Genomic DNA, 14,184 nt, shown 5'->3' on the forward strand with positions numbered 1-14,184 from the left:
GTACTTGCAGACTCCATGTGGGAGTACAGATGTGACTTTTCACTCTGTATGCCTCCGTAGAACCTGAAAAGGAACGACGCACGACGAGGTAGATATGGGTCTAATGAAAGACCCGTGTCCACCTCCTACTGACACTAAGCTAAACTGAGGAATTCTCTGCCGGTCGGTGGGGTGTACACTGCGGAGGAGGAGCTAACCTTTTTTTTCTGCATAGTGTCAGCCTCCTAGTGGCAGCAGCATACACCCAAGGTCTCGGTGTCCCCCAATAAGGCGAACGAGAAAGTGAAGCAGTGAATGATGTCACAGGCAGGGGTCGTTGTGTAGTCTCCCCAGGATATGCACGGAGGTGTTTGAAGGCCACAGGTGTGCATGGCAGTCACGGGCGTAGCTGTGACTGCAATGCAGTCTGATAATAAAAGTTATTGTTAGTCTTGGACATGTTAGTGTCCAAGACAGAGGTACGGAAAACCTCCTCTGGATGTTGTGCATGAAACAGATTGCAGTATGATAGTGTTGCAATCTGTTCCATTCTGGACCCAGGTTTTCCAAGTGGCTGAAAGTCACAGGTTTCTGTGATAAAAGCCCTGCAGGAAAGGGTTAGTGAGTTCTGAGTAGGGCTTAGTGAGTCTCAGGTGTGTCAGGGCCAGAGTGAAGCCTGGCAACCCGTAGCGTACACAGAGATGCAAGTTGTCTACTGGTCTCGGATGTGGACAGTCCTGTGCCCGAATGAAGACTGGCGTAACGATTGCAAAACAAGTGGATATGGTGCCCGGCTGCGATCCTGGACTGTGTACGGCTGTGTGAATAAAGAGACTATAATGCAGCGGTGCAAGACACCCACGGGAACTAGTCAGAGGAGGACTAGCATGTGTAGTGCCTGCAACATGTAATGCTGTCTGAATAGAGTCTTGGATACTGCACATAGACACCCACGGGAATTAGTCAGAAGAAGACTGGCGTGTTTAGTGTCTGTAAAATGAAGGATGCCGTATAATATACAGTGTATTCTGCAAATGGTGAAATGGATACTAATTATATGCACTGAAGTTATATGCACTTGTGTGGATTGGACTTTTATGTGTGAAGATAACACATTAAAGAGACTCGTGTTTGAATTATGTGGGTTACTGCCTCGTCACTGTGTATGGTGCAACCGCTACCTTAAAGGTGACTTAAGATAAATTCGAGGGGCAGGCGTGACAACGCCCATTGTCACCAATACTACACCCATACATGATTAGCTAGTCGGGACTGGCATGTAAATGCCAAAAGTCACAATATTTTTGTGCAGCTGCCGAGATGCACAAAAATATTGTGCCTTATGAAGGAGTTTATGCCAGATTTCTGGCATAACCATTTTCAAAATATTAGAGACTTGTTTCTACTAAAAAAAAATCAATACACAATTAATTTGGGACAGGTTTATTATAGAAATTAAAGCCAGCAAGCGACACATACCATAATACATTTTTCTTCTACTATATGTCAATAACAGATGTCATTGTGGTCCCAGAATCCCACCACCAGATCTGACACCTGTCATTATTTCAGTCAGCAGGTTGCAATAGTCCTTATTATTTCAATTCTGAAGAAGAAATCTATTCTTCATCTCATTACATTCACCAAACTACACATACTAAGCATAAATTCATTGATGTCCCATTTATCTTCAATTTGATAGCAAGCCAAGTTTATTAGTGGTCATTGCAGTTGGCTACCAAGAGGAGGAACTGCTAGCGGGGCTTCCTTCAGACTCAAGTGGTGGGGTGCGTAAATCCTCTTCATAAAATTCAGACTGGTGGTGATCCCAGACTCGAACTGTACCATCCCACTGCAAGTACAATAAAGGTATTGTCAATTTTAGCTATTCTGACAAATAATGAAGAGCCGTCAGTAAGTTGCATAAAGTTTTTCACAATTGGACCCAATATAAAAACAAAAGACCCCGTAATCTGAATTCTGTAGTGTTATGGCACTGCAGCTTTACATTACTCTGCGTAGATGTTTAGACATAACTTCCATGTTCCAAACTGACAGGTCACTGCTGCAGTGAAATTTTGACTATAGTGACATAATATGAAGAAAACACTGCAGTCAGCAAGCATGTAAGGCCTCTTTCACACTTCCGTTTTTTATAATCAGTCAAAATCCGCCAGGTTTTGAAAAAAACGGATCCGCAATTTTTTTTTGCGGATCCGTTTTTTCCCCATTGACTGCCATTATTGGCGGATTTTGACGGATTGTCGTCCGTTGCATCCGTTTTTGTGAGGATCCGCCATAATGTTGCTGTACGTTAACATCCTCAAAGATTACCAAACGGAGCTTGCAACGTTTTTTTGGCCGGCGGATCCTCCAGACAAATCAATCAATCTCTCTCTCGCTCTCTCAAAACGGTACTTTTTGGCGGATTGTAACTGACACAAAAAACTGAAGTGTGAAAGAGGCCTAACTTAACTATCTTCAGTGTGGATCAGTGAACACTGATGTGGGAATACCAAGGAATTTAAGAGGCAAGGATATTGTAAATGCTTTTACTTTTTCACCAAGAGGCCAAGTTTCGTAACCCAGAGAACCTTCTTTCATATATCTACTTTTATACACTCTCTCAAAATATTTTTCTGAGTCATGAAACTTTTTCATCCTGGGAAAATCCCTTTTATTATTTAAACATACATCAAACATACGAGCACTGAAATTGCTGGTCTTCTCACACTGAGCTGGGACTTCCGACAGCGATGAGGTTTGGGATGGGTCATTGGCATTTGCGAGCAAGGTAACGGTTTCATGTCGTGAATTCCTTTGTACTTGCACTCAATTCCCAAGAGCCTAATCAGAGCCGGAAGTCTTTGCCCAGTGTGAGAGGCCAGAGGATTTCAAGGTGAGTGTTGGGTATCTAAATATGTGACGAGGTTGGGTGATAGCGAGGAGGGTCCAGAGAGGTGAGTATAAGGATTTTTTACAGGGAGACCAGAGAATATAATAAGGGACATTAAATTTGCGAAGGCTAACTTCTGAAAATCGAATTTCCTGGGAAAATCCGAGTGAAAAGATGAAATTGAATTTGTAGACATGATGTGCTCATGTCTACTGCTGATTTTATCCTTTATATAATGATTTACAAAAAAATGACTCAAAATGTATTGAGTGGGGAAGGCCAGCATCTTTGTTGTTTGCATTAGAATGATAATAAATACATGCAGTGTAATGGAAGTATCACTTACAGAGCTGCTCACAAGCCTGTTGTCACATGGATGCCAGCTTACGTCCCGCACACAGGCTTTATGATTCGCCAGTTTCATCACTATCTTACCCGTTAACAAGTCGTAAACTGAGAAAACCAAAAAGATGAGAAACTATAACATGCTCATTAATGTGGTAATACATTTTCAATTGCCCTGGAATAACCATACATTCTTCTTTGCATAAAAGGGTTGTCCACTACTAGGAAAAACCCCTTTTTGAACTAAATGTTTTGGCCCCGATAAAATATAAAACATATGCTCATTTCTCGTGCTGACGCCATTTCAGTAATGTCAGCATTCACAGTCCCGAGGCTCTCGTGCGGTTTTGTGACACGTGGCACACACTCAGAGCTGGCGTCACTGTCTGCGCCTTTGTGCGGATTGAACATGAAGAGGAATTCCAGTCTGCAGATGATCCCTTGCTTCCTCTGAGACAGTGACGCCAGCGCTGATTGGGCACCACGTATCACAACACTGTACAAGAGCCCTGGCACAGCGAGTGCTGACTCCGTAGGAACAGCGCGAGTTGAGTGTAGGTTTTTTCATTTTATTGGGGACAAACATTTAGTTCAAGAAGGGGTTGTCCTAGTAGTTGACAACCCCTTTAATATTTTAAATAAAGGTAAGCTATGTACTTACTCACAACTCGGCCAGTTGAGCACCCACTGTACACATATTGCTGACCAGTGCTGTTCGCAGGTGAGAAGCGACACCTGATCAAAGTGTGCAGGACACCATGGCCACGATAAGTCATCAGAGATGTGTCACCAGGAAGGCGCTTTTTCCTGAGAGCTGCAAAATATACAAAGCAATAAAGGAAATAAAGAGGCAAAATAAAGTAAACACTATTGGTTTAACTGAAGGGATTAATTCACCTTTCTTGGGCACTTGTTGCCATCTGTAATCCCAATTCTGTTGGGAGATTGCTCTATGCGAGGCCTCAAGCCCCTCTGGACCTGAAAATCGCCGGATATCCCACAGCTTAATGCTCTGATCTTTTGAGTTAGAAAGCAGATATCTTGCATCACCCTGGGATTTGTAAAAAAATATTTTGCTATGAGAGGGGAAAAACCATTGGACAAACTTGAAAAAAAAAAAAAAGAACTGAAGATGGAGACATGAAAGGACAAGTAATGTTGGCATAAGTTCATTCAAAATATGAAACCAGAAAAGAAACATACTGTAGAGATTAGAATCTGGCCACAAAGAGTGAGAAACTGGAGATCAAAAGACATAACACTGAAGTTAAAAGATAATATAAAAAAATGAAGTAATTTGGATCACAGTGAGAAGACAAATGAAAAAGAAAAAATCAAAAGCAACACACGATATCCTAACTTCAATGTATTCACCTTGCTGTCAATGAATGTGATACCATCCTGATGTCCAGCTAAGAGGCCAACTGGTTTGGCATCATCCTCACGCATTGTTCGACGATCCCAAACTCTACAAAGAGCATCATCACCGCCAGAATACAAGATGTGACAGCTATCATCAGCAAAAGAGACAGCATTGACATCATCCTGATGAGCACCAATCTAGGCGAAAGGAGGAAAACATGGATTTTTGTGAGTACTCACCATAAAATCCTTTTCTCCGAGACGCTCATTGGGGGACACAGAGACTGTGGGGTGTGTGCTTCTGCCGTCTGGAGGCTGACACTAAGTATACAAAAAAAGAGTTAGCTCCTCCTCCGCCGCATACACCCTCGCCCCCAGACCGGGTGTAACTCAGTTTAGTGCATAAGCAGTAGGAGAACGCGCCTTAAACTCAGGCAAGAAATTATACGTCTGAAAAAGGGACCACCCTGATCCTTACATAAGGATTTGTATAATTCAAAATAAACAGATGCCAACTGGCTAATAGGGTGGGTGCTGTGTCCCCCAATGAGCGTCTCGGAGAAAAGGATTTTACGGTGAGTACTCACAAAAATCCATGTTTCTCCTTCGTCTCATTGGGGGACACAGAGACTGTGGGACGTTCTAAAGCAGTCCCTGGGCGGGATCTTAGCTCACCCAATCCATGCTAATTTGCGCCCCTGATTAGAGGTGCGCAACTGCTGCCTGGAGAATCTTTCTTCCCAGGCTTGCATCCGAGGATGCCTGGGTATGTACGTTATAATGTTTGACAAACGTATGCAAACTGGACCAGGTAGCTGCTTTGCACACCTGTTCCGCTGAAGCCTGGTGTCGCAGTGCCCATGAGGCACCCACTGCTTGAGCCGAGTGTGCCCTGATCCCTGCCGGAACCGGCGTGCCACTGATTTGATATGATTCTTGGACTGTCAGACGAACCCATCTGGCCAAAGTCGCTCTGGACGCAGCGAGTCCCTTCCGCCGCCCTTCTGGAATCACGAATAGAGAGTCTGTCTGGCGGAATGGCGCTGTCCTTGTCACATATCTCCTAAGGGTTCTTACCAGATCCAGGGTGTGCAATGCCTTTTCTACCCTATGCACCGGTGCCGGGCAAAACGAGGGTAAGACAATGTCTTCGTTGATATGGAATGCAGAGACAACCTTCGGCAAGAAGGGGGGAGCTGGCCTTAAAACTACTTTATCCTTATAAAAAGTCAGGAACGGCGGTTTACAAGATAAAGCCGCCAGTTCCGAAACCCGCCTAATAGATGTTATCGCTACCAGAAAAACGACCTTCCTGGACAGGTAAGGTAAGGAGACTTCTTGTAACGGTTCGAAGGGAGGCTCCTGAAGGGCCCTGAGCACTAAGTTCAGGTCCCATGATTCCATCGGTGCCTTATAGGGGGGTACTAAATGTGCGACCCCTTGCATAAACGTCCTAACCTGCCAGACCGAAGCGACCTTTCGTTGGAAAAGCACCGACAGGGCCGAGACTTGCGTTCTGAGCGAACTCGGAGCCAATCCCGCGTCCAGCCCTGCCTGCAGAAAAGCCAGTACGTTGGGGATCGAAAAAACCAGAGGAGCCACTCCGCGATCCCTACACCAACGGAAAAACACTTCCCAAGTCCGATTATATACCTTCGCCGAGGAAGGCTTTCGGGCACTCACCATCGTGGCCACCACATCGCGCCTGAATCCTGCCTGTGTTAACAGCCAAGATTCAATGGCCACGCCGTCAAACACAGGGCCCCTAAGTTCGGATGGCAGATCGGCCCCTGGGACAGTAAGTCCGGCCGATCTGGGAGACGACAGGGTACGTCCACCACTAGTTGAACCAGATCTGCATACCAGGCCCGCTGAGGCCAGTCTGGGGCCAGCAGAATTGCTGGAACCTTCTCTCTCCTTATCTTTCTGATGACTCTTGGAAGCAGAGGTAGCGGGGGGAACATGTACGGGAGCCGAAACTGGCTCCACGGAAGCACCAGAGCGTCTGCTGCGATTGCCTGCGGGTCGAGGGATCGAGCGACGAACCTTTGAATCTTGGCGTTCTCTCTGGATGCCATAAGGTCCACGTCTGGTGTCCCCCACCGTTGGCAGATCTGTTGAAAAACCTCGGGGTGCAGGGACCACTCCCCTGCCGCGACCCCCTGTCGGCTGAGAAAATCCGCCGCCCAGTTTTCGATTCCCGGAATGTGCACCGCTGAAATTACCACGTGGTTTTTCTCGGCCCAACGCAGTACCAGCCCGACCTCGCGCATGGCTGCCTGGCTGCGCGTGCCCCCCTGATGGTTCACATACGCTACCGCTGTAGCATTGTCCGACTGAACGCGCACCGGCCGGTTTGTCAGCCAACGCTGAAAATGTTGCAGGGCCAATCGTATTGCCCGTATCTCCAGAATGTTGATCGGGAGAATTACCTCCCGAAAGGACCACCGCCCCTGGGCTGTGTGACTCTGGAAAACTGCTCCCCAACCCTGCAGCTTGCATCGGTCGTCACCACCAACCACTGTTCCGGGGGAAAGGGTTTCCCCTGAACCAGAGACGAGTCGCGAGTCCACCACTGGAGTGACCGTCGGACCGGTGGAGACAAACTGCACCGATGATTGAGGGAAAGCAGCCTTCGGTCCCATGCTGACAAGAGCGCATGTTGAAGCGGATGGAGATGGAACTGGGCAAACGGGATTGCCTCCATCGCCGCCACCATTCTGCCCAACACACTCATGCCGTACCGGATGGATCTGGAGCCCGGCTGAAGAAGGTTCCGTACCCCCTGTTTGATCCTTTGCGTCTTGTCCTGAGGGAGGATCACCAGCCCCTGGGAGGTGTCGAAAAACATGCCTAGAAATACGATTCTCTGAGCCGGAACCAAGGACGACTTGTTCCGATTGATCAGCCAACCTAGGCGGGCCAGGGTATCCAGAGTGATACCGACATTCTCCTGGCACGCCTGAAACGACGGACCCTTTACCAAAAGGTCGTCCAGGTAGGGTAGTACCGTTATGCCCCGAGCATGCAGGATGGCCATAACCACCGCCATTATCTTTGTAAAGACTCTGGGGGCAGTGGCCAGACCGAAGGGCAGAGCAACAAATTGGAAATGTCGCCCTCCGATCGCAAAACGCAGGAACCTCTGGTGTGGAGGAAAAATCGGGATGTGTAGATATGCATCCTGCACATCGATCGAGGCCAGGAATTCCCCTGGATCCATGGCTGAAATGACCGAAAGGAGGGATTCCATCCGGAATCGCCTGACCCTGATAAACTTGTTCAGGATCTTTAAATCCAGTACTGGCCTTACTGTCCCGTCCTTTTTGGGGACTGAAAACAGGTTGGAGTAAAAACCTTGCGTCTCTTCGCTTTTCGGCACTGGGACAATGACCCCGTTGCGCTGTAGCGTCATTATAGCCTGCAACAGACCTTCCGCCTGCGATTCTGTTCCGGAGAGCCGGGAACGGAAGAAACGCCGTGGCGGGAGTCCGACAAACTCTATCTTGTACCCGGACGATATCAGTTCTGCCACCCAAGCGTCGCGTGCCACTGCGACCCAAACGTGGCTGAACCTTAGTAGGCGTCCGCCCACTCTGTCGTCCGTAGGTACGAAGTGCCTCGAGTCATTTTGCTGGAGGCTTTTGTGATCTGGCCCCCCTCGCTCTGGGCAAACGGCCTCGGCCTCTACCCAGCGGATTGGCCCTGTAAGAAACTTGCCTTTCTCTAATCTGACCATCATTTGCGGAGGTGGATGCCCTGGCCGAAGTCCACCTCCAGGAGCTACGAAAGGGCCGAAAACACCTCTGCGTCTGCCTGAATGCCGGCCAACTCTTCTGTTGCGGTAGAAAACTACTCTTCCCCCCTGTGGCTTCTGAGATAAGCTTATCAAGCTTTTCACCGAACAACCGATTGCCTTGAAAAGGCAATGAGGTCAAGGATTTTTTAGAGATAGAATCCGCTTTCCATAATCTCAGCCATAATGCTCGCCTTACGGCGATCGCATTTGCTGCTGCCACAGCAGAACACTCGGCCGCATCCAGAGCGGCGCCGACGAGATAATCACTCGCTCCTGATATCTGATTTGTCACCTCCAAGATTTCCGCGGGCAGATCCCTGTCTTGGAGGGCCCTATGCAGAGTGTCTGCCCATGAAACCATGGCCTTAGCCACCCAGGTAGCCGCAAAGGAGGGGGCCAGAGCCGACCCTGCTGCCTCATACACTGAGCGGGCAAGCCCCTCTATGAGGCGATCAGTTGGGTCCTTAATAGAAGAACCGCTGGGTATCGACAATAGCGATCTTGATGCTAAACGTGACACCGGTGGGTCCACTACTGGCGACTCCACCCACCCTTTATGGAGTTCAGGAGGAAACGGATACTTTGCTTGCAGCGCCTTTTGCATTGCAAAGCGCTTATCCGGGTGTTCCCTATGTTTCTGGACTAGCTCCTCGAACTCCGGATGTGTGGCAAACCTTCTATGCGGATGCCTGGTTTTCTTGAAGGAGACCTTGTGACCTGAGGCCGTGGACACATCATCCTCGATCTCTAAAGTCTGGTTGACCGCCTCAATGAGGCTGTCCACCGAGTCCTGGTATCCCAGGCTTTCTGGATTCCAGGCTTCCTCCTCCTCCTCCTCGCCCTCGTCCTGATCGCTTCCTGAGCTTGGCGACAGGGAACGAGATGCCCTAAAAATCGCCGCCGACTCCCCAGAGGGCCCGGCCGACGGAGAACGAGCTCTCTTACCATGAGCTTGTCTGGTGCTGGAGCGGCCCCTAACGGACGAAGGGTCCTGAGACGTGGACGAGCTGTCTTCCGCTGGCAGACCACCATCCTTGACCCTGCCCGGGCCCCGAAGGGACTCAATTGCCTTCGTAAGGGACATCATAGAATGCGATAAAGACACTGCCCATTCTGGGGGGTCCTGACCCCTGGGCTCTGCAACAATGGGGGGCTCCTGGGCTCGCTCCGACTCACAGGCTTCGCAAAATTTACCCGGCTGCGCCTTAGGCAGCCTGACCCCACAGGAAACGCAAACAGCGTATAGGAAAGAGTGAGCTTTCCCTTTGCCAGACATATTGCAGGGTAGGGTAGGAGGAGGAGGGTAACCCCTTCCTTGACAACCAGTGCGGCACTCGAAACGGGGTTGCACTCACCCACCGGTAACGTCCCACCTCTTCCACGGGGTGCTCTGGACGCAGCGAAAACCCTGAGACGTGGACGAGCTGCTTCACGTGCCGTTACTCGCCGGGGGCACTGCGGTGCACTTTGGAGAGAGGAGGCGGGGCTTCCGACCGCACTCCGGCGAGGAAATGCGAGGAGGGGGGCGGGAGCCTCCGGTCACTGTGCGCGCCCGCCGCGCTCCCCGGGCCGCCGGAAGTCAATGGGCGGGGCTTCCGGCCCCCACCGGAAGCGGCGGGCGGAACTCGCGGACCTCCCCATACAGCGGGGACCGCGGCCGCCGGCGGAGCTTCAGCCGTACTCCGGCGGGGACCTGCGAGGAGGGGGAGGAGGGCGCGCGCTCCCCGGTCACTGCGCGCCCGCCGCGCCCCCGGGCTGCCGGAAGTCAGTGGGCGGGGCTTCCGGCTACCACCGGAAGGGGCGGGCAGGCCTCGCGCGGCCTTGCGGATCTCCCCATACCGCGGGGACCGCGGCCGCCGGCGGGACTTCTGGCCGCACTCCGCATGTGGCACTACTCGCACCGGGTTCCACCGGGGAGAGAGTCGGGCCCCGTGAGAAAAAGTAACCCCGTCGGGCGGGGGAACAGACAGCCCCGCGGCGCATTCTGGAGGGTCCCGTTCCGGGGGGTGACCCTACAAACAAAGGTGAGCCTGGCCGCCTGGGGGGCTCTCTTGGGGTGCTCTCAACCCCATCCCTGGGCGGGGAGGGGGAGGCTACTGGGGGTGGATGCTTCGATCCCCTGGCTCACCTGCGCCTCCAACTGCACCCCTGGTGTCACTACCTAGGGGTGGAAGGGGCCAACCTGAAATCCCGCGTTGCAGGAGAGGAACAAAACGTGGAGTCCGTTGGGGATCGCCCATCGCTCACACGTGCTCGCCCGTTGTAGTTCATGGGGAAATCGAATCCTCTCATCAGGATGCGTTGCCCCTCTTTACAAAATAAAAAAGAAAAATGGTTGTCTGGGGAAAAGTCCCAGATGTGTCCCTCGGTGCAGGAGAGAAAACACGTGGAGGACTACTCACACGTGGTCGCCCGTTGATGATTTGGGGAGATCGGACCCTCTCTATAGGATCCGTCGCCCCTGTCTTATCTTCAAAGAAAGGAGAAAAAAAAAAAAAAAAACCTAGTCTGGAGCTCCAGACTGCGTGTGCCTCCATCAGACACTAAGCAAAAACTGAGTTACGCCCGGTCTGGGGGCGAGGGTGTATGCGGCGGAGGAGGAGCTAACTCTTTTTTTGTATACTTAGTGTCAGCCTCCAGACGGCAGAAGCACACACCCCACAGTCTCTGTGTCCCCCAATGAGACGAAGGAGAAAAAATGGTGGCCAAAAACTGTAAACTTGGATAATGTATTAGAAACAAAACAGAACACTGGGATGAAATAAGAAGACAGGGAAAACATTCAGGTTTCACTTTATGAAAACACAAAATGTTAGGAAAAATGTTGTACCTTCAGTATGCGACAGTTTTGTTCTAAGTCGTACACATATACACATCCATCATTGGCTCTGTGAAGAGAATGTACATGATCTATATAAATTCCTCATCTAGCTTTCCAGGACATATATCCCTAGGTGTTTGTATTCTTGGAACGGCTATTAAATTAATTTCAAGTTATTTTTTCGTGATAGAAACAAAACAGAGCACTAAATTGCCATTTAGGACTATAAGAAAGATCTAATCCAGCTCTAATGTGTGCTGTAAAGGCATAATCAGTGCCCCGGCTTGACCCAAGCTGACACGTGGTCATGGAATAGGCAATAGTGTGTGTCTGATTTATATGCTATTCATTGTGATGAGTGCCCTGCCCCCTAGAACAAGCTGGGTTATCAAGCGAAACGTGAGTTGGGACACCCTTCCTGGACAACTAGTATGGGAAAAGAACAAGTGAGGGAAATAGTAGAGGCTCTGTTTTGCATACCATTGTTCATAAATGTAAATATTTGAGATAAGTAATAACATGCACCAGAATTTAACATCGGAATTTTGTCAGCATATTATGCGCGCACATACATATATAGGTAAATATCATCGTGCCACTTATATTGTCATAGTTACAAGCACAATCATAATGAATAAAAGCATATTAATCACGTGCAGACGATTGCATATCACATGAATACGTCTCATTTTGGGTCGAGCTGGGGGCTCATCACAATGTACAGCAGAGAGCACAGCATTCCTTTTAGTCTGATAGGATGTTGCAGAGATCAAATAAACATGGCTGTAACCATTTTCCTCCAACTAGTTACAAGACAGTAATAAATTACTATAGATCAGTGACTTCAGTCCAGAGCCTCTCACCTAGCCGAATCAGTTCTCATACTTTGCACTGACGAGGGCCAACAGCCCGAAACACCGTGTCTGCAAATTGAGATTCTGATTTGGCTTTTATCCTAAGTCATATTACAAGACTCGTTAAAGGGTTGATTGTGACTTGTAGGATCGCTACTACCAACAGGTGGCGCTATAGAGTTCAAGTCCTCTTTCTCTCTGAAGAGGCAATTTGCATACACAATAAGGAAAGAGATTAGATTAGGTCAGACTGGCATTAGCCAACTAAAAATTACTACTTTGCTAATTTCTTTCTGATATATTCCCTAGTATTAATCTATAAACGGGGATGACCCACTGTCTGGTATCACACCTATATATTACAGAGACATATTGTACCCCACTGGGCATTTGATGGCATTTTCTGTGTTAGCACTACCCTCTTTCTCCTTACCCGACGGTGTACATTCAGCATTGAGGAGCCATTTATATTCAGCTTGGTTGAGCATAATGAATATACAGGGTACCCCAGCATACCCCCGTTCACAACTAATTCTTTGTTTAATGATACCTGGTGGTCAGGGTTTAGTACATAAAGTTTTATGTGCAATCAGAAGATAAAACGCACAACACAGATTAAAAAGAATACATTTAAGTCTTTTGACCCCCTGTATTTTAGACTTTCCTCCTTTGTTTACATTTATTATTACCAAGTGGTGTATACTAGATGTCAATAACATGGTGTGTTGGGAGTCTCAGCAACACCTGTTATTTATTATGAGGGTAAATATTGGAATAGTTGGTATTTTAAATTTCTCCAACCCTATAAAAACATGTATTCATGGACAATCCCTGTAAAACTTCACTTACCTGTACTGTATTTTGTTTTATACATTTTGAAAGAGTGACCTGCATTGTATGAAATTAATATACTAATTCCGACAGTGGCCTAAGGGCAAATGCTATCATCTTAAATGGTTATACAATGGTTATATACGGTATTTTAAACGGTTTTAGCAGTTATAAAAGATCAGAAAAATGCCTTTTTTTAAGTAAGCATCTAGCATCATTACAGCTCAGCTTCATGTGTCAATGGAGCAGAGCTGTAATATCTAACCTATCCTTTGAACATTTGTGGTGCCATAAGATTTGTGGACATGCCATCAGTAAATTATGCTCCATAAAACTTTATTTATAGCTTGCAAAATTATACTATTAATCTTGGTGGTCTCAGCTAACCCTCTACATGTTCTCAATAAAAAAAATCTATATATATATTTATATGCTTTGCTATGAAAAATGTTCCCCTTTAGGCTCCCATCAGAGGCCTTTCTTTCATCCAGCCAAGTCAGACCTCTTTGCACAAAGGAGGGGCAGACACACCAAAACACTTGTCTGCACATAATGTCTGGTTTGGTTTTTATCCTAAGTCATGTGGCAAGTCAAGGGTTGATACTGACTTTAAGGATTGCTAATTCCTATTGGTGGCACTAAAGTTGAAGTTCTCTTCCTCTCTGAAGACATGACTTTCATCCATATGAAAAAAGTATGAAAAAAAGATTGGACACTCAGGAATGGTTCACAGACAACCCTCACATACAGGGACTACATATAAAGGCTCTAATTTTTTTCTTCTTCATTTCTTATACTCAAATGACTTTTCTGTACGTCCTTGTCAGGTATAAGTAAATTGTCTCTTCAGAGAGGAAGAGGACTAGAACTCTAGTGCCACCTAGAGGAAGTAGCTATCCTGCAAGTCATTATCGACCCTTTAACGAGCCTTGCCATATGACTTAGGATAAAGACAAATCAGAAACAAAATTTGTAGACACGATGTTTCAGGGTTTGGCTCCTCATCAGTACAAAGTATGAGACCTGATTTGGCTAGGTGAGGGGCTAAGAATGGGATTTAAGGGGTAATGTTTCTAATAGTGGACAGTGACATGCCAGGTCTGACATGTCAGTATAGGTAGTCTGAAACGGCTTGCATTGAATTTGCATATTTAATTTCCAAGAGGAGCATGCAAAGCGTTTAAGTCTCCTCATATTGGCATGCCAAACCTGGAATGTCACTCTTCACAAGGAGAGACCTTACCCCTTAGATCCTTGTTAGGCATTGCACAGGTCTGGCTATTACCGCTCATGTTTA

The 14,184-nt window shown here is 47.9% G+C and overlaps 1 protein-coding gene across 5 annotated transcripts in view; it reads right to left on the bottom strand.

Annotated features, from left to right (window-relative positions):
• Window positions 1-1,406: 1,406 nt before the first annotated feature.
• Window positions 1,407-14,184, bottom strand: part of DCAF11 (DDB1 and CUL4 associated factor 11) — a 96,586-nt gene continuing 83,808 nt past the window's right edge. For all 5 annotated transcript variants that reach the window (XM_073575378.1, XM_073575377.1, XM_073575375.1 and 2 more), the window contains 6 exons: window positions 11,212-11,269; window positions 4,595-4,780; window positions 4,118-4,271; window positions 3,882-4,034; window positions 3,222-3,328; window positions 1,407-1,831 (listed from right to left, as the gene is read on the bottom strand). In XM_073575378.1, coding sequence (XP_073431479.1) covers window positions 1,715-1,831; window positions 3,222-3,328; window positions 3,882-4,034; window positions 4,118-4,271; window positions 4,595-4,780; window positions 11,212-11,269 — 775 coding nt within the window. In that variant the 3' untranslated portion in view covers window positions 1,407-1,714. The remainder of the gene's footprint in view (window positions 1,832-3,221; window positions 3,329-3,881; window positions 4,035-4,117; window positions 4,272-4,594; window positions 4,781-11,211; window positions 11,270-14,184) is intronic.

Source organism: Dendrobates tinctorius, unplaced genomic scaffold (genome assembly GCF_039654945.1).
Source record: "Dendrobates tinctorius isolate UK_male_01 unplaced genomic scaffold, ASM3965494v1 ptg000044l, whole genome shotgun sequence".
In the NCBI taxonomy this organism is placed as follows: domain Eukaryota; kingdom Metazoa; phylum Chordata; class Amphibia; order Anura; family Dendrobatidae; genus Dendrobates; species Dendrobates tinctorius.